The sequence below is a fragment of the Cyprinodon variegatus genome, unplaced genomic scaffold (assembly GCF_000732505.1).
Source record: "Cyprinodon variegatus isolate N-32 unplaced genomic scaffold, C_variegatus-1.0 Scaffold591, whole genome shotgun sequence".
NCBI lineage: Eukaryota > Metazoa > Chordata > Actinopteri > Cyprinodontiformes > Cyprinodontidae > Cyprinodon > Cyprinodon variegatus.
The window spans coordinates 314746-334921 of record NW_015151044.1 but is presented as its reverse complement, the minus strand read 5'-3'; the positions used below and the strand labels follow the sequence as shown (position 1 = coordinate 334921).

The 20176-nt window shown below is 37.1% G+C and overlaps 1 protein-coding gene across 2 annotated transcripts in view; it reads right to left on the bottom strand.

Annotated features, from left to right (window-relative positions):
- Window positions 1–61: 61 nt before the first annotated feature.
- nkain4 (Na+/K+ transporting ATPase interacting 4) overlaps window positions 62–20176 on the bottom strand; it is a 70118-nt gene continuing 50003 nt past the window's right edge. The window contains exons 5-7 of one of the 2 annotated variants that reach the window (XM_015392455.1): window positions 16221–16281; window positions 5936–6020; window positions 62–2925 (exon numbers count right to left, since the gene is read on the bottom strand). In XM_015392455.1, coding sequence (XP_015247941.1) covers window positions 2916–2925; window positions 5936–6020; window positions 16221–16281 — 156 coding nt within the window. In that variant the 3' untranslated portion in view covers window positions 62–2915. The remainder of the gene's footprint in view (window positions 2926–5935; window positions 6021–16220; window positions 16282–20176) is intronic. The other variant, XM_015392456.1, reaches the window with a different exon arrangement.

Genomic DNA, 20176 nt, shown 5'->3' with positions numbered 1-20176 from the left:
TTAACTTGGGTTCCGCCATCATGACATTTGTGAATAAATCGCAATACTTGTAAAAGAGCATGTTTTTTTATTATCATTATCAAACACTTATTATATTTACATAAACAAAAAGCACAATTCTGGATAAACAAAGTTACACAATCAGGTCACATCAGGTGAGAGAAACAGATGACAGAATCCAGGGGGACATAATCTTTTACTCCTTAAATACAAGGTAAAATCTAAAAAGAGATGGATGCATTTTCAGTTCGGACCAGCGCAAAAGAAACATGACAACAATCAAGACTTGGGAAAAGTCTATATTGCACCGAGAGGAAGACTAGTTTTAATATATTAGAAGAATTTGACCACTAAGACTTATTATGCTACAATGTTGATGCTTTGCTTTTTTCTCGCCCATTGTGCTAACAATGAGTGCATTTTAATGTAGAGGAATCAGCTTTCAATTATTGCAAAACCAAACAGCTTATTCTCATCAGACAGAATTCAGCCAACAGAAGTGTTGGGATATCTTTCGGTATCCTAACAGTTTACATTCTGTTTGTCTGGCAGTGAGGAACTCTTAATATCACAGAGGAATCAGATGCTAAATAGATGTTGCTGCTGGCATAACAGAAAACCTTTAAAGAAAATAAACAGCAGCCAAGGTTCCAAACCTTGCAAAACCCTGCAAAACCATTTCAGACTCCTTTGAACTTTGTCATACTTTCTCACATCACAACCACAAATGGTGTTTTGGGATAACAAAACGTGTCACAAATGAAAATTGTAAGTCTGTAATGGATACCTGAATGGTGCTGAAGTTTGCTGGATGCTACATTGTAGAGAAATTATCTGTGGAAGAAGTATGGCTGAAAACCCTTCCTGTATTTTACTCCTGCCATGACACATGATGTAGAAAATTATGTTTTGAGGATTTTTCTTCTGAGCACAGTAAGGAAAGCTGATCAGAGTTTAAATAGAAGACAGATTAAACTAAATGTAGGGAAATCCATGAAGAAAATCCGCTTAAAGCTGTAAAAGACATTTCGGCAAAGCTTCAACTTAAAGCAATACTTAAACTGTTAAGATTAAATCATATTCATGTCTTAGAGTGACAGAGGGACAATTCAGACCAAAACTACACTAAGTACTCCAAGTTTTTAGATGTGCAAAGCTGATAGAGATTTGCAACTGCATTTGGTGCAACAGGTGGGTACTATGACTATACATCCAACTTTACAAACTTTCATTTTTAAAAATTCATTAAATGATGCAAGATTTTGTGCTGGTCCAGGGTGTTAAAATTAACTGAATGTTATGGTTGTAATGTGACAAAATGTGAAAAAGTTGAATGCTTATTAATACCTTCCAAGGGACTATAATTCTTTATTCAGATATGCATGAAAAGTAGAAATAACTCCAAGTTTATATCCAGTGTCCAACTGAAGTCATGTGGAGTGGAATGTTATATTCACAGGGAAAACACATCCTTTAAGCTCTTCTCCCTTTTAAATTCACTATTTTCTCTTATCAAAACAGAAACATACAAAGATTCTTGGAGTAAATGTGAAGCATTGCACTTAGTACATGAGCCATTTGAACACCAGAGGGCAGTGGTGATTCACTTAACAGTAAGGCAATACATGACTAGTGGATAATCTGGTGGATATGTTGTAACACATTCATAAAGGTGCTTAAGTCAGTTGCAATCATGTGAGTTCAGTTTTGTTAGTAAAAACTTAAAATGAAGCTTTTTCAGAATATAAGAAATGAGAGTGTGAGGGTGACATGAGTCAGCAGGTTTTAGTTATAGGTTCATGTGCTTCAGTTAGCTGTAATTAGATCATTACAGTGCAAACTTTGATAATTACTACACTCAATCACAGCTCAAGCTTTTACCGCCTACAAGGAGAAGATAAGTTTCAAGCTGACAGGCGATGAAACTGATCTGTTCAGGTAGAGATGTTTGTTTTTTCCACACATAGCTCCCAGCCCAACAGCTTCAACTCCATTGTCTGCAATATGAAAAGCCATGAAAATCTCTATTGTTTGCTTTAAGTTAGAAATATGCATTGCAACTGCTGTAGGAGTGTTTGTAATGATCTCTTTTCCCAGAACTGTGTCTGCTGTTAGAGGAGAAGAGTTGAAGACAGAACAAAAGCTTTCAGCTCTTTGGCAAACACACCTGACACTTCAGAAATACTGACTCGGGAAAACAGTTTTTTAATAAAATACTTCAGACGTAAAACACTTGCATGCCGTTCATTGTGTTCGAGCACCTCTTTGCAAAGCTAAGGCTCTTTTCCAGTCCTTTGAAACTTTAAATTTCCTTATTTACATTTTCTATTTTTGGCAGATGCGCCTGTTGTACTGGTGCTTTTGTTGTCTCCCCCAGCCTTTACTTTTCCGCTCCCTTGGCTCTTCCTGCTTTGCTTCTGTATTTATGCATACAGATTCTAAGTAAACAGGCAGCAACACAATGGTTCATTCTGCAGACTCCACCGTAATTCAGCCCTACTGTAGGGATTTAAGCCAAACCAGCAGTAATCTGCTAAATCACCGTTCTCTATGACACACAGCTACATACTGGAAATGCTGGGTGCTCCATCATCACCTATGTAATGCATTTATCTGCTGAAACATGTTTTATACAGTGGAATTAGATCGTAGTTAAAGTCACAGAAAGAAAACGAAATGATACGCCTATATAAACACAAAACCACCAAAGGTAATATCCAAATTCTATAACAATGGACTCTAATTGTGAAACTGAATGTTCAGGGCCACACACCAGTAAATGACACGTTAAAGTTCTGAAACCCAAAGGGAGAGGTCTGGTGCTCTGAGGAGCTGAGGGAAATGTGTGTGAAATCAGCCATTTTGGATCCATGGGAATTTGCTGTATCACCTCCCTCGTTGGATGCCTCTCCTACTTACGTAGACCTGGAAAAGCAAGAAACATGGAAGAGAGAGAAAAGAGGATTAGCACTTCTTAGCTCTCCAACAGACACACACAAAACCACCCCTAGATGAATTTATTCAGAATATAACTCCCTGTAGATTGGGGAGAGGGAAATGTCCTCCCACCCATTAGAGACGGAGTTGATTAAACTGTCAGGAAGCTCATTAAATATTCATTTCATGTTGGCTGAGAATTACTACATGAGTTCTGTGGCTTATTGTCATTAACTTCTTTGCACATTTTAATTGATTAATCCAATTTTTGGACAGAAATGTGTGTATTTTTAATATGCTTGTGGCGTGGACACACACAGCCCCACATACCCTCAATCAGACACAAGTGTGCCATTCAACGCCCCTCTATAAAGTATTATGACAGGATGTAGCATGTCTCGGCCTGAAGGTTAAATTTATTACTTAAGCAAAAGACTGAGATGAGTGTGACGGGTAACATTCAATTTACAGCTGTATCTTAATTAATTTACCTATAATTAAGAAGTAAATCCATGCCAGTAATACACATTACATTTTACAAAATCAAATAAACTCATTAACAACGGAGTCATAAATTTCACTGTATTTATTTCTGTAGATTTTTAGGATTATTGCAAACAGTTAATGAAAAAAAAATCCCAGTAATTTGGTTTATCAGTTAAAAAAAAGAAAATGCAGCAATGTAGATAAACGTATCTCCAAGTATGTACACACACTCAGGACTAGGTCTGGGCTTCTTTAACAGCAGCAATGCAGCATGGAGTTGATCGGCTCTTCTGAGGTAAATAAGGAAGCCCAGGTTACTTTTATAGCTGGCTTCAGGTCATCTGCACCTGTTTTTGTGTCTCTTGTCTTACAAAAACCTGACTTTACAAGCAAATCATGCCCGATGATACTGTGGTCATGAAAAAACTGTTATTGGTAAAATATCAATAAACATGACTTTCACTTTTACCAATGTTATCTGTGTCCAATTTAACTCTGTCCAACTTGCTCAGCTCTAGGGGCCTGATCTTTAAAAAAATCAAACAAGAGGATCTAAACGGCACATGGATTTTTTTTTGATTTTTTTTTAGCATGTGCAAAAAGGCGGCTTGTTGCAGGTGATATACAAAGATTTTTGTTGTTCGCACATATGAACAGATTTGGTTCCAGCCATTAAAATAAGCCGATTGAATCTTCTACAGGCAGTTTGAAGGTGGTCATAAAAGACAGATGAGGTTCAAAGCTATAGAGAAGGAGGTTATAATGCTAATTATTAAAAAAATAATAATAGTGATAATAGCAAATAATATTTATAGAACACTTCAAATAGGTAGCCCATATTAAGGTGCAACAAATAAAACAACTGAAGGATGAAAAGAACAAAAGTTTAATATAAAAAAGGATAAGATACCATATAACATGGTAAAGTATTTTGTCTGCTGACTGAAATAAGAGCAGATTATGCTCTAAACATTTTTACTAATTTCAATCATATCCTCTCCAAAGGCACCTAGACACAATGTAAAACAAAGTAGGCCCTCAAGAATTTAATAAAAAAATTATAAAGGCTAGTTTACTGTTATTTATTATGAAATAAAATATATCCCTCTTACGACAGGTATGAGATGAGCTCCCAATGTTTCTTTGCAGGCTGTTTTGATATTCTATTTTGATTTTATTTTTTTTTTAAACATGCCGCAATATTTAAGTTCTGTTTTTTGTTTTTTATTTTGGTTTGATCATGTAAAGATCTTCTGCCATCCTTTCTACTATATATTAACAGTAATGGCAATAATATTGCCCTTTCAACAGTTGGTGGGCTGTGGGCTTACGAGTAGCCTGAGCAAATTAAATAAAAATGTTTGTGGCCTACCATGACTATGAAGCTGATCCCAGTGGGAAATTTGTCCTCTGCATTAGTCCCTAACTCTGTGGGGGCAGTGATAGCCATGCCAGCCCAAGGACTAACTGCAGTTCTACTGTAAGGTGCCTTGGTTAAAGTCAATGACCGGCATACCTGACATGTAACAATTCCATGCATATTGCATTAGGTTAATAGACTATATTAATCAGGCTATGTATGCTTCCAAAAACAAAAATTCCACCATCCCCCCCTTTTGTTTTTACAACTAGACTACTGACTAAAGTAGGTGCAAATCACTGCTATCACAGTTCAATATCATGTGGTAAATTCTGTACATGTAATTTACAATTGTATATCACCCACCCATGAATTTGTGCAGTTTGTTAATTGGAATTCTATCCGCATATTAAGTCAATCATGCTAAAAATAAAACACACTGCTGAAATGAAAACGGAAAATCACTTTTCTTGGAAGATGTGCTTGGCATGTACGAAAGCCTTTGCACCTGTTTTGAGATGCACAAACCCTCTGAAGATCAGCCCCTTGGAGAACAGTATCCAATAATTATAGTGCTTCAAATAGTTCTCTGTAAAATCATATTACACAAACCAAAATAGCGATAGCAATATATTTAGAATTTATTGTGCAGCCTTAACTAAACTTCTAATTAACATGCATGTTTGCAGCATTCACAGCAGCAGCCAGCTTCTTTAGCAAAGAGCCTTGGGGCTTTAACCTTTATGGGGAAGGTGTCTGTGACTGTATGCAGAAAAACGAGTGGTCAGAAATTTTCTCTGTGACTGAGAAGGCTGTAAAATAACATCTTTAAGTTAAAAATGCATTTTGTGTCTGTCTTCTTTGTGACGTTTTCTCAGAAATTGCATTTTCGGTTTTTCATGTTTTTTAAACCGCTGCCCCCACTTTGTTTGGAATGTCTAATATAAAGATATTTAACTTTTTGAAATGAATTATTACAATTATATTTCATATTATTTAAATGTCCCAAGATGTATTTGTAATAAAAATAACAAAAATACATTTTTTTTTAATAATACCTTGAAGAAAATGTAATTATTGGCATGAATTTCATCCCACAACCACAGTTAGGTTGTGGATGTTGTAACAATTTACTCTGGGTGAGATACTCACAGCTGCATGGGCTTTAACAGGAGATGGGATGATTTTTCATTGACATGGTAGAGTGGGAATGGATCAAATCCACCAATAAAATCAACTGAAAATAAAGGATAAAACGTGTGATTTATGGAACAAATAAAAAGACAGGGAACAACTGAAATGACATAGGAAAACATAAATCACATAAAAGTAACAAAAAGACATGAATGATATCAAACATAAATCAATTCATGAATATAAAATAAAATATAAATTAAAATGGATCTGTCAATGGTATTTTAAAAGAAAAGCTTAGCAGTTTATTTTAACAAAGTTAGAAAAAAAGTGCCTGCGGCCAAAGGAAAAGCTTGAGAACAGGTGAAAGCTTGCCAGCTGTTAAAATAGCCTCAGCCTTTTTATCACAAAGAAACAGAAGCCGCCTTCAGCATCCAAACTAATGCCTAGCCCTTTCTGGATATTCTTTCTTTAAAGATTTCAGATTGTAGATCAGCTGGTGATTGGCATTTAATCCAAGAAACAGAAGAGCATGTTTTGCTGCAAAGTGATATGAGCATTTCACCAATGAGAAGAAACAGTGTCCAGATGGTGGAAAAGAAAACAAAAAAAAAAAACTGGAAAGCGGTTACAATGGCAGAGGAAACAAGAGGGTGGAGACAGGGCTGCATCATGCCTGTCTGTCCGACTGACAACGAGCCAAAAAGAGAAGTTAAGGGAGGTCTCAGTAGAGGAGTTCGACTGAGTTTCCAATGAGCTCTGAACAAAGACTAAAAATGGAAAGATCTGACTCTCTGGGAATTAACAGCTGTGAAGGAAAACAGCCCATTGAAAAACATTGGGAATCAGCTTCATCCTGATAAGAAGAGGCTGAAGCAGCCTGCTGATTCCTGATATGTGGGCAGGATGGGACCAGGGGGTCAGAATGGGTTGTGCTGAAAATTCTTTTCCTGTGACCCTGCCCTGTTTCCCCGGGATTCACCATTTCATCAGCATCTATCCATATTAAGACTTTACATTGACTTACAGTCATTTTAGTTACTGCATTTATGCGTAACCCTGACAAAAGGAGTACTACAGCAGGTCATTCATCCCTGCTGCAAGCAGACTGTAACACTACAACAGCAATAATGTATAATGTGCAATTACTATTTGATACCCTATGCAATAAATATATATATATATAAATATACATATCCATCTATATAAATACCCATGTAAACACCATGTGCAACAACCCTGTATAATAATCCTACTATAAATAAAAAAAAAAAAAAAAAAAAAAGCTGTCATATGTGGATGCACTGTATATATCCCATTTTCTTCCTTTGGCACATTCTTCTTCTCCTTTGACTATTTGAGCTGATTTAACAAGTAAATTTCTCTACTGTGTGATCAATAAAGTCAATCAATCAATCAGTTTACCCCAGCCATTATCAGTATATTCTTAACCTTAACCTAAAACTAATTCACACATCGAAACCACCTCTAAAAATGACAAAGGCTAAAAATGGGGGCCAATCACATTAGGACCAGCTTTTTGTCCCCATAATGCTGATGAAGGTTCTCAGTCATCCAGGTCATAGTAATTCCGTAAAAATTCAAAAAATATCCACNCATTTTTAGACACAATAACACCCCAGGGGACATCATTGTGATTTTAACACATTTATCAGTGTGACAAAGACTACAGAGCAAATTGTGGGGTTCATTAAATATGAATATGGAGTACCTAGGATATGGTACAGGTATACCGTATAGGCTTTGTAAAATGGTCTCTGATTAACCTCAATTCTTAACACTTAACAGTTTTGCCAACCAGATTCTGTGTTTTCCCACAAGCCATATATTTCCATTTCCCCCCAACAAAATCTAAGCTTAATTAATGTCTATGGATTTGTTCTACTGTTTTTTACACCACAAAGCTTAGTTGAAGTAAATGTTATTATTTCAAAGCTGCCCCTTGCATTCTACCAGGACTCTGGGACCAGCTGACATTTTTTGGACCATGTGTGCAGATAGTGGCAGACACTTCTATTCAAAGGGTGGCACTAAATGAATAGACCCTGATCTAGGAGCCCAATTAATGAGCACTGCATGGCTTGTGCAAACAGAACAATTGGACGTAGAGAGAGTGAGTGATCAACTCACCTGCAGTGCGATCAGTTGCTAAAATTGACTGGATGCAATCAACTGTTTTTTCCTTATAGAAGCTTTTAACCAATCTGACTGTATTATCTCTGTAAAGTGCCTTAAGATGAAGAGTTTTAATTGGCACTATATAAATAAACTGCATTGAATTGACAGCATTATAAAGTTATGAGTTACTTATTTCTTTACTAGACATGTTCATCCACAAACTGATAATGTTTATTTATGCTTTGCAAATGATATGCACATATGAGACGAGGGGTGATGGGTGACAGAAGAGGCTGTCACAATCAAACTAACCATCTACTGATACCACATGTTTCATAAGAAACTGAACAGTTAAGGGCTTAATTCAATGGGCCATGTGACAGAAAGGCCCTACCAGTTGGTATAGACAACTGGTATAAGACCACAATTAACTTTGAATATGAATCTGCCTTAACTGGTGATTTGGGACCTTTAGAGACCAAAGACACACTTTGGGCATGAGTCGAACTAAAAAATATATACCTAGAGCTACAAATGTTACATGATCACATGAAAAAGGACAATTTCTAATTACTGACAAATGTCAGCCAGAGAAAATTAGAAATATAGAAACTTTTAAACAGCCAACATTTTATTCCTATTCTTTGTTTTTTGTTTTTGTAAAAAAAAAAAATAAATAAAACTCTTTCAGAGAAAGGACAAATGATATTTCTAATGTGATGTAAATTTTGGAAAATGATGAGAACATAAAGCACATAGTGTCCAGTCTAATTAATTCAATTCAGTTTATATTCAGTTTATTTATATAGCGCTAATTCACAACACATGTCATCTCAAGGCACTTTACAGTTCAACCAGATCATACAGTCAAATTGATTTAAAGTTTTCTATCTAAGGAAAACCAGTTGATTGCATTGACTCAAAGGAAATCCCTCACACTAAGCATGCTTGTAGCGACAATGTAGAGGAAAAACTCCCTTTTAGCAGGAAGAAACCTACAACAGAACCAGACTCAGTGTGAGCGGCCATCTGCCGAGGCCGACTGGGGTTTAAGGAGACAGCAGCAGAGATACAAAAAGCAGCTGTAAAAGGCGGCCCCGTCTTAAAAGAAAGATAAACCTAACAATTATTTCTTGTACTTTACGTGTCATTCTGTTGTATAATAAAATAATTGTTCAATAAAAAACAAAAAGGACTGTGAAAATCCCCATTGCTTATTATATCTGAAGTGATAAACCTTTGTTTGCTCAAAAAGCCACCAGAGGCTCAGGGGTCACAGGCTGCAGACCCCTGACCTATGCAGTTAGTTGGTTCAATTACATATCTCTGGATATGAGTAAGATTTGTTTATCCCTTGAAATTGTCTTACCATTGTACTTCTTGGAAACTGGCACAAATTAAGTCAGCTTAAATGACTAAAAAAAATGCACAAAACATTAGGTTATCTTCATTTCAATTGATATTTATAATGAGAAACAGCTCCAATTAATGCACTACTTTTATTATTCTAAATCATAATGTAATGATCATAGCTCTGAGAGCTGACATAATTGCTTATTTCTTTCACCTGCTTAACTCTGTTTCCAATTACAACTCATCTAATCCACCTGCTCCTGCTTCTTTATAGATGGCTTAGTCAGCTATCGGGCCCAGCTCATTCAGTTTGAGTGGGAGATCATTGGGGATGCCATAGTTCATGTTGTTGTTCTCAGGGGCCAGTGATGAGAGAGTTTTTTTTTTTTTTTTTTTTGTAGAGTTACTGTTTTCCTGATCCTGTTCTATCTCCTATCCACTAAATGTGCACTGTTCCTGTCTGGTCTAGGTGGAGGGAGTGAATCTTAGCGTACCGTAGTGTTCCTAATATCCTGTCCTGTTCCGCCTCTCTACCACTGAGCTTGCCTGTTCCCGTCTGAACATTTCACCTGGAACGCTGAACCAGCCTGTCCCTGTTCTCATCTGTATCCCTGACTGGGCTTTGGACTCCTGGACCTCTGAGCCTTCCTGTTCTGATCTGTCTTGGACTCCTGCTTGTGTTCAGCGGCTGCACCATCTGGGACACTCTGGGCAGCGCCACATCTCCTTAGCAGCCCCCCAGCTGGATCCTACCTCATTCTATGGAGATGGACTGAACTGATAAACCAGAGTTTCCTTTGATGCACGGTGCCCCGCCCTACTGCAGATCCACAGCTCTATGTCTGTTCAAATAAATCCCTTTTAAGTAACCACTGCCTGTCTCACCTGAATTCTGGGTCCTTCTGTCCTGCTTCATGACACACAAGCTCATTTACTGAAATATGACTGCGTAATAAAGATCGTAGCTTTAGACATTGGTATTTACAGATGATTGCCAGATGTGCTTTTCTGACAGGGCAAACGGCTGTAGGGGGTTTCATCCGAGCAGAGTTTTTGCTTGTGAAGACACATGCAAGAATTTACAGACATGTCAATATCGCCAGTCAGTTTCCACACATCCCTAAACGCAACTTTGCTACTCCCATTTTTTCATGCTGCTTTTGCTAACTGACTTTATTTCCCATAAAGAATAATTTTTCTGTTTTGTTATTTTGAGGAGGAGAGTGTGCCTAAAGTTAGCAATTATTCATGAAAGCATAAAAACATACTTTCATAAATAATACCATTAATATTTGATATTTTGGTTGGGATTCTGACTTTTCTTTGGAGAAACAAAGTTTTTTTGGCTGTAAAGTTGAGTTTGCTTCAACATCTATGGGGATCAGATGCCCTCCTTCCATAGTTGCAGTCAGTGTTACTAATGCAGCTTATCCATTCTACAAGGCATTTACCACTTTTTCTGTGGGAGTTTCATGCATTATAGTCATCTGAGGTTAACTGTGACTAAAGAGGCATCTCCAGACCTTGAGGGCCAGTGACTGCAGCTTTAAAATGTGTCCTTGATCCAGCACACCTAAATTAAATTGCTTAATAATGTATTTAAAATGCAGGTTTTCAAGAGTCCTGGCGATCATCTAAGTATCTGATTCCGATGTCTTGGAGCAGGGGCATATTTAAAAGTGTTAAGTCACTGGCCCCAATAGGGATTTGACATGCCCATTCCCTGCTATAGAGGTTACACTGAAGATCAGCCCACAATTCAGAAAACTTTCCTATTTTTTGTTTCCGAATAAAGACATTTCTGAGCTGTTCTCATAATACAGATATACTGTGAACTGTGTACTGACTCTAATTCAAACCAGAAATTAAACACGAATCTTAAGTAAATTTCAGAAAGTTTGCAAATGTGAAATAACATGTTATGACCCCTTTAAGGCAATCATGCAGTCAGAATTTCATAGAATGCCTATTCACAAGTGTGTCATGGTAGCACAATTTCCAATTTAGGAGCATTTCAGATTATTATTGGACAGCAAAGACAAACTGCATTGCAAAAAGGTATTTTAATGGGCATGCTCTTGAACACTGATCACATTGCTCATTAATATAAAGCATTTAGTGTACTCTCCTATTTTGTTAAAAGCTGATTTGTTGTATCGTGGAAGTAACAATCAAGTTGACTTGAAAATACATCTTTGTGTTTATTACGGTAGTTAGTTAATCCACTTGTTCAATCAATAAGAATTAAAATAAATGCATCTTTATTCTTTAGATTCACATTAGTCAATGAAAATTATGGTAATGTCAATTGTAGGGGCTTTAAATACCTTCTTTGCATAATATTATTAACATATATAACAGTACAGAAAAATGTTCTCCAAATGTTATATTTATAATCCATCCATCCATCCATCCTAATTAAACATCCTAACATCCTGACTCAGCATGAAGGGGCATCGTAATTAGAGGACGAGATGAAGTGAGCTTATCCCAGCACTAGGCAGCTAACTCCATGACCTACTTTACAAAGAGGATTTTACCCACCACTCACTCTGTTGGTGTGTCTGCTCGCTGCTGATAACTGGAGAACAAGTTCACATTTATAAAGACTTAACTAAACAGGCAGCAAGTCAAAGTCAGCTAAACATGCAGAAATACAAGCAGAACAGTGGTTTGAGTGAGTGTAGATATGCAGGCTTACTAAGCGACAGGGGAAGACAGAGAGTTTGAGACACCACAAACAAAAAAACACTCATACCCTTATTATTAATAAAGCCTGAGAGTCTAGATAAACCCAGAGCTGGTAGTATATGATGCTTGTTATTGCATTGTGTGCATTGCAGTTTTTTTCTACCATAGCCTGAGCACTGGATATAACTACGCCTTATCCCTGGAGAGTGTACAGCGTGAGAAGAATTCCTGTTTTATCTCCCTTTTCATGATAAGCTCATCTTGTTTTCAGTTTTTTTTTTTTTACTGAATGTTGCTTCGTCTCCTTTTTCTCAACTTGTTCCCCCTAAACATTTCCCTCAGCTTCTCTCCCTTTCATCTCTCCTTCTCTTTACCATTATCCTGAGGATTCTTTTTACCTTTCTCTTCCTCAGTTGGGAGCAATCAGCTGTGCGATTTATTGACCGGCAGGGTGCTTAATGAGGCTGACATAACGAGTGACCAGAGACCAGAAACCATTAACAAGCACAACTCATTGAAGCCAAGAAGCCCGGGATTGAAAAATAGGAAAGACGGATTTCCTTAAACAAACCAGAATTGGATTTAGATGTGAGAATATTGCATCTACCTGTGAAGCAGTCTGGAATTGGAACTGCCAAAAACGAGGGAGCAGCATATAGAGGAGGAGGAGAGAACTAAAGCAGCTCAGTGAGGAGATTTTCTTTAATGTGCACATCAAATGTGAGGAGCAAAAGCAAGCAAAAAAGTACTCTAGCTGGTCTTTGTACTGTGCATCTGTGCACCTGTGTCTGCATGAGTAAATATTGGTGTGCAAACACAGGCAAAGAGATGATTACAATAACAAAGAACTGGGAGGCAATGCTGCAGCCTTTCACCTTGGCAAAGCCTGGATCAGAAAACAACTGGGGAATAATTAAAAACAATATATATCATTCTGTGTTTTCTTTTCCTCTGAGCTTCGTTGACCTATTTCTTCCTTGATATTTTGTATTCAGTTTTTTAGAGTCAACATGATTTGAAGCGAACTCAGGTCGACAGTTTTCGACAGATATATGGAGCACAAAGAAGAAAGAGGGAGATGTTTTTGTACAAAGTCTTTTCTCTGTCAACTAAAACTGTGCTGCTCTGAAAGAGTTATTTAGGGGTGACTGGTGATTAAATGGTACTTCCCAGAGTTGAGGGGTGGGGCAGCTGGGTGGTGATACTAACCACTCACAGCCTGTGAGTCTCTGGAATGTGACCACCTCAGAACAGCTTGTAACATTGGTCTGCATGACACACACTGAAACCACATCAGACGACTTCAAATTACAAGAATCTGCTCTTTCAGCTTCAGTTACAACATATAATGACTATAAATCAGAACGGTTCATTTTTAGATGCCAAAACACAGCAGAAGTCACAGGACATCGCAAAGGTGTTCATACCAATTGAACATTTTCAATTTACCAATTTAGAAGAATAAATTGTAATTTTTGTAGGAGGAATTCTATGTTATGTACTCACACAAAGTAGTAAATAATCTTGCAATGGAAGAAAAAGAATGCATTGTTATAAAATGTGCTTCTTCAAATAAAAAACTGAAAAGTGTGGATGTCATTTATATTTACTTTCCTTGAGTCAATATTTTGTAGAACCACTTCTCACTAGCAGAGTCTGTGACTCATTGGATAGACATAAGTGAACTTCAAATTTCAAATCTTTCCACAGATTCACAACTGGATCTGATCTTAAAGGTATAGTAGAGCATGTTCTTTTTCCAGGTGGATCATCAGAATAAGTGGTCCTCCTAATAGTCAATCATTCAGGTAATATATATAACCCCATTTTCACTTGCCAGGGGTGAGTCTGACATAGTGGAAAAATTGCAAATCATCTTTTAGACAGTAAGCTTGTATGAGCGATGCAAACAGCCACTTTTAAATAGAGCGTGCAGAAGGAGAAATTGCCTCATGCACGCTCTTGCAAAAGTTCAATAGGCATTTACTGTCATGAGTGGGTACAGGGTTGTGCATGTGCCTTTTTTTTTAGAAGTGGAAAGGGTGGGTCTTTTCAAACATTTTTGAAAATCCTCCACTACACCTTTAAAGCTACAGTGTGTAATTTTTAGCGACATCTAACGTCCAGACTGCAGACCGCAGCAACATGAACATCTCCCCCCCACCGCATCTCCCCCCCAACAGTACGGCGAGCGTTACGGGACAAAATGTCTTCCACGACGTCCGCATCACCTACCTTCTCAAGTGATGAGGTTTGTTTACATACATGCCATCTATTGTTCAGTACCGTCTCAGTTCATCTCTCTCAACTTGCCGTAGTTACTTTCGAGCGTAATGGGCGATCTCGCAATCGCTAGTTTGTTGGCTCTGTGCTGCCGTAGCGCAAAGATGTCTGCCTCCATGGCTGCGAGACCCGCTCCTATGTAATTATAAATAACGAATTCTAAGGCAACGCAAATATTAAGGTTAAGAGGCTGAGCTCGTAGATGATGATAAATAACATACGGTAGTTATGTATAATATATTACATTTCTGACTGTATATCCCTGTAATTATTACACACTGTAGCTTTAAGTGAGGCCTCCTTAAAGACAAATGAGCTTTGTCATTAAGTGTAAATTAATACTCCTACTTTTTTCTTCATAGTTTATCTTATTTTCTGTTTCTCGTCAGAAACAAAATTGTTGGTTTAATGAACATCTATTTGAATCTAAATCCACCAGTTGTACAAATACTTATGATCCAAAATGCTACAAAAGTCTAGTTTCCACCTCATCGCTGCGCCAAGACTCCTCCACTGCCTGTGGCAAAATGGTAACAGGCCCATCTTCTGATGCTGTTTTAGCATGCCTTTAAAAACCTGAGTTTAGAGTGACAAAACAGAAAAATTGTTCCGTTGTTAGAAAATGTTAATCTATGTAAATGTTAATCAAATTAAACAGAATCCATTCATGTAATACATATCGAACATCTCGAAATGATAATAATCTAGCTTAAATGAAGCGTTTTACTGGCAATAAAATACTATTCGGTCAAAAGGCTGTCAAGTTCATAAGATCAATAAAATGCATTAAATCTTTTAGTCAAATAAATCAGCAACAGCTCAGTTTTCAATCCGTAACAAATCCTAATAGATCACTACTGCAGAGTTTCTTTCTTCAATTACTTTACCCCCACAGCCTCCTTCTCTATGGTAATTTTCCAAATAAGTATAGAAGCACATTCTCACACATGGGAAAAATGCAGACCTGGCTCACTGGAGCAAAAATCAAATATTTATGACCGCTACTCCCAGGATCAAATGTTTCCTGACCTATGATCGACTAACCTTAGGCAGGACCCCTGGCCCGCTCCCTGTAAGGTCACAGCCGCTTAGTCATTTATCAAAAGTGTCTTTCTCTGGTTTCTCCATTTTCCAGTGACTTATTTACTGCCACCCCCTCGTCTGTTCCCACACCATTCCCTCATTGTTCCTGCATGTTACTGCATGACAGGGCAAGAATAAGACTGGACTTATATTCGCAGTGCAAAAAGAGACAGCACTGTGTGATGAGCACTTTGGGAAGAGGGAAGAGATCCAAAAAGAAGAGACTTCATGTCTGTGGTGGTGAAACAGGTGTTTTGGCACCTAAAAAGACACCCCACCAGATCTTTTGATCAGAAAGGCTTTAGGGAGCCAGAACAGAAAAAAGAGAAATGTGAGCAGGAGGAGAAAAAATATTTGGAGATAAAAAAATCTATATATGAAATAAGAGACAGAATGACAGGAGGGTAATGCAGACAGACAAGGCAACCGGTGCATGTTGGAAGCCAAAAAAAAAAAAGTTAATATGGCAAAGAAGGTGTTAAAAGGGCACAAATGGACCCTCTGGTCCTGAAGGAAAAAGGAGTGAGAGGCCTCAGTTGGTGTGGGGGAGGAATGGTGAGAGGGGAGAAGCTGAGGCGCTGAGACAGAGTGGTTTGAAAGGAAACAAGGTGAGAAAAAAAAAAGATGGAACCCCATGGTTCTAAGCTTAGGCGTTTCTCATGTCTGTGACTGAATCTGGGTGTGAACCAATCTTTGTTGCAAGGTTCAGTTTTAGTAGTGTTTGTATGCATGTGTGTGTGTTGATGTCACTCACAACTGTCCTCCTCCTCAGTGATGGCACTGACAACATAGCAGGCGTACACAAAGCCCAGGAGCTGTGAACACAGAGAAATAAAAGAGGTTACACTCAATAGAGCGGATGGTCGGAAACCTGGACGATTCCTGACGGTGGAGAAGGAAGAAAATTAGGAAAAGGCCTTTTTTCTTAGGAAATCTGCTCTGGGTAGAAACCATGAGAGTATAACTGATGCAGCTTAATTATTGATACATACATAAATTGCCAATGAGTAAGAAAAATTTTAAAAAGACATTACTTATTAAAATTTTTACATCCATTGAAACACATTAAAAGTGTATGGTAAAAAGCATTTCAAAGGTTTGTTTTAAAGCACTTATAGAACCAAGTGTGGCTTAAGTGACTTTAGGAAATATTGTTATATTCTAATTTAGGCTAATACTTAACACATTCACAAAAGGGTCCATATTGAAAGACTATGCTGTGGTTATTTCCTGTTTTTATTTTCTTAAATAAGTTGTAATTTAAATAGACATAGAGTACAGATTAATATCTCTGGTGTTTAATTATTTAAACTACAGTGTTATTATTAAGTCAGAAATGAACAGAGACAGAAAAAACAAAAATGTCTTTCAGACAGGCAAAATACCAATTCAGAAGAAAGTGTGGAGAAGAAAAGACCAAACTGCACAAGACCGACATTACAAAAAGCTAAGAGGGAGGCCGAACTCTCCAGCATTTCTAAGCTGGAACCGACTCAGTGTGTACAGAAGGTGTTAAGTGCTCAGAGAAATTGCCAAAGCAGAGAAAACTGAAATACACCCTCCACTGAATATAATTCTGGGGATTTAAGATAAAGTCTGGGCCAAGAAGCACAAACAACAAAAGACATAGATTTCACAGCAGATTAAATGGGTGTGAGTTTTGAAGGAGCACATAAAGGACACGAGAATGCCAAATCTGAAAACTGAAAAAAATATAATATACTACCAGTTAAAGATAAACATTATTTACACAGTTAATTTATCAGCAAAGAAGAACACAATCAGCTTTGTAACAACAAAGGACTCTACACACAACTCCACTACTTTCTCAACTTAAGGCAGCTCTTTTGTTTCCTGTCTTTTTCTACTGCATGAAATGATTAATCCAGGTGTGCCTGACCTCAGTAACCATGACGACTATGGCCAGGCACACCTGGATTAATCAGCTCATCCAGTAATAAAAGACAGGAAATTAAAGAGCTGCCTTAAGTTCAGGAAGTAGTGGAGTTGTGCATAGCTCCCATTAAGAGATGTACTGAGAGAACTGGGGAGTTCATCTGAGCTTAATGTTTTCAATAAGAAAGCATCAAACAATGACCTGAAAAATGTGTTGGATTTACTTCAGTCAATGGTGAATATTAGTTGCAGATAAACCTCTTCAAAGGGTTAATATCTTGGTCTGAAGGTATGGGGTAGACTTGTAGAATTGTGTGAAATTTGTTTTTTTCTGAAATATTCTGTCCTGACTTTTTTAGTTTTACATTATGGTTTAGTAGATAGAAGGTGAGGTGAATACTCTTGATTTTGTGCCAAGATGACACAACTCATTAGACAAAAGCGCCTGCTGTGAGACCAAGGGATAAGATTATTCCATGGAACCAAGTTTTTCTCATTGCATTAGTGTAGACCAGAGCTATAAGTGTTTTTGTTCATTTAACTTTTTGAACCATGCTTCATTTTCAGTTGTAGGATAATTGATATAATGAGGAAACTTAGATTGATTCAACCAATTTCAACCCAGTAAGGGGAAGTCAATTCATTCAATTTACAATAAAATCACAACTTTAAAAAACACTATTTTTTAATTCTAGGGGCAAACAATTTTGGTCACTTTACATTTAGCAAGAGTGACACACTGACTTTCTCAATCCAACAGTTTACAGTAAGTGTTGGCAATACACTTTTAATGGATTTCTCGCCACACAGAAGGGAAGAGAGAGTTGGAGCCAGCATGCATGGATCTGGTAAGCACTTTTCCATACAACAGCAACTGTTAAGTCCTGCAACAATAGACTCTGGAGAGACCCTAGAGTGAAAAATCTATATGATTGTGGTTAGTGCAAAAGAAATTATAAATAAAATCGCAATTACAATATTGCTTGAAAAAATAGCCTATCCCAATGTCAAGGTAATTTAAACATGATAATATGGAAATACCTTAATATCTACACAACATTCTTATGCTCTCTAAGTACATGAAACAATAGTGTTGAATTAACTAAATATGCTTAAGCAGATTGAACAAATGCTAATTTCTTTGTCTTCAATCTATAGAAGATTATAGCATTCTCTTTAAGATTGGAAACAAAAGTATTAAAGTAACAAAAAATGCCTAAATGCTTTCAATAAGTGATAGCTACTGTATATTTATTTTCATTGGGAAATGATTTTTAAATAAACTCGATTATATTTAAATCCCTGTTTTTGGTTAATAAACAGTTTAGAAGGCAAAAAAAATACAATCAATTGCATTTCTGCCAATTAATGAATGTTAACTTTCAAAAGTTAGCTAAGTAACTTAGTTAAGTAAAAAATTTCTGTAAAAATCACTCCTGTAACTATACTCACCAACCATTTTCTCCATAGTTTACTAATTAGTGAAATAAACACGTTTTTGTTTCATATATAATCATGATAAATATCAGAAACTTAAAATATCAACCCCACACTGCTCCCCAGGCGCCACACAATGGCAGCCCACTGCTCCCCAAGAGGATGGGTTCAATACAGAGAGTGAGTCCAATTGAGGAACAATAAAGGGATTTACATTTTTTCCTAATAAACAGAATCTGTCTAAAATAAAAGAAAATGGCAGAAAATTCCAGACATAAATGCATATTACTCCAGACATAAAATACTATTCAAGGCAGGCCACCCTTTGAACCTATGTTTTTGAATATCACTGTAAAGAATGGCTCCAGAAGTTTAGACTGCTGATTCAGATTTTGGTTGAATCTTGTTTTCTTTGAAAGCAATTCAGCACATAATGTCATGGGTATAAACTTTGATTTCATTCAACTGTTAAATGTAACCACTATTTACTATAAAACTGTTATAAATCAAGATATTTCAAGATTGCGCAAATTAAAGAATCAAATAATATGTTTTAACAGTTTTCTAAAGGTTTTCAACACCCCGGTAAAAGTGCTTAAAAGAACATATTAGCTTTCGATGCATTGGAAGATAAAAACCCTCAACGTTTTTCTACATTTGACAAGTCAGTCTGGTAGAAGAAAACATCAAAGTTCTTAGTTCAATCAATAGGTGATTCACTGTTGCATCACCATTACAAAAGAAGACAAAATCAAGACAAAAAGCACTGAAAAAATAATGCATCCTTTTCTTGCATCTACCTAAGCATATTTCATTACTTTAACACAATTGTTTGATATCCTTCCGGCTAACATGAAACAATTCTGTTAAAGTAACTAAATATGCTTAAGGAGATGCAGGAAAAGGATGCATTTTTTTTTTTTTTGTGAACTATATAAAGTAGTGATCCAAGCTTTTTATGTAATAGAAGTTCTGAGAGTGTTAATATAACACCAGGGCTACCGCTGCTCATAGTTTTTTGAGTTGTAGCTGCACGTCTGCATAAAAACACCAGAAAGCAGGAGGACCCACATTTGGACAAACACATAGCCCTGAGAATAGCCCATGGCACCGGCAGATGGCTGCCATCGAATCAGAAGCAGACACATAGCACTGCTCCACCAAGCCATCCATCCATCATTTGGCGGCAAGCCATACCAATTAAAACAGCGGCAGGCACACTGCCCTTCTCACAAACACAAAGCCCAGGGTGGGCTATAACTGCACCCCAGGATTCCCATTTGTGTACAATGGATTTAAGTTAAAACCTACTAAGAATAACATGAACTGGAGACCCTATTGTTTAATTCTTGTTCCATTTACACACACACACACACA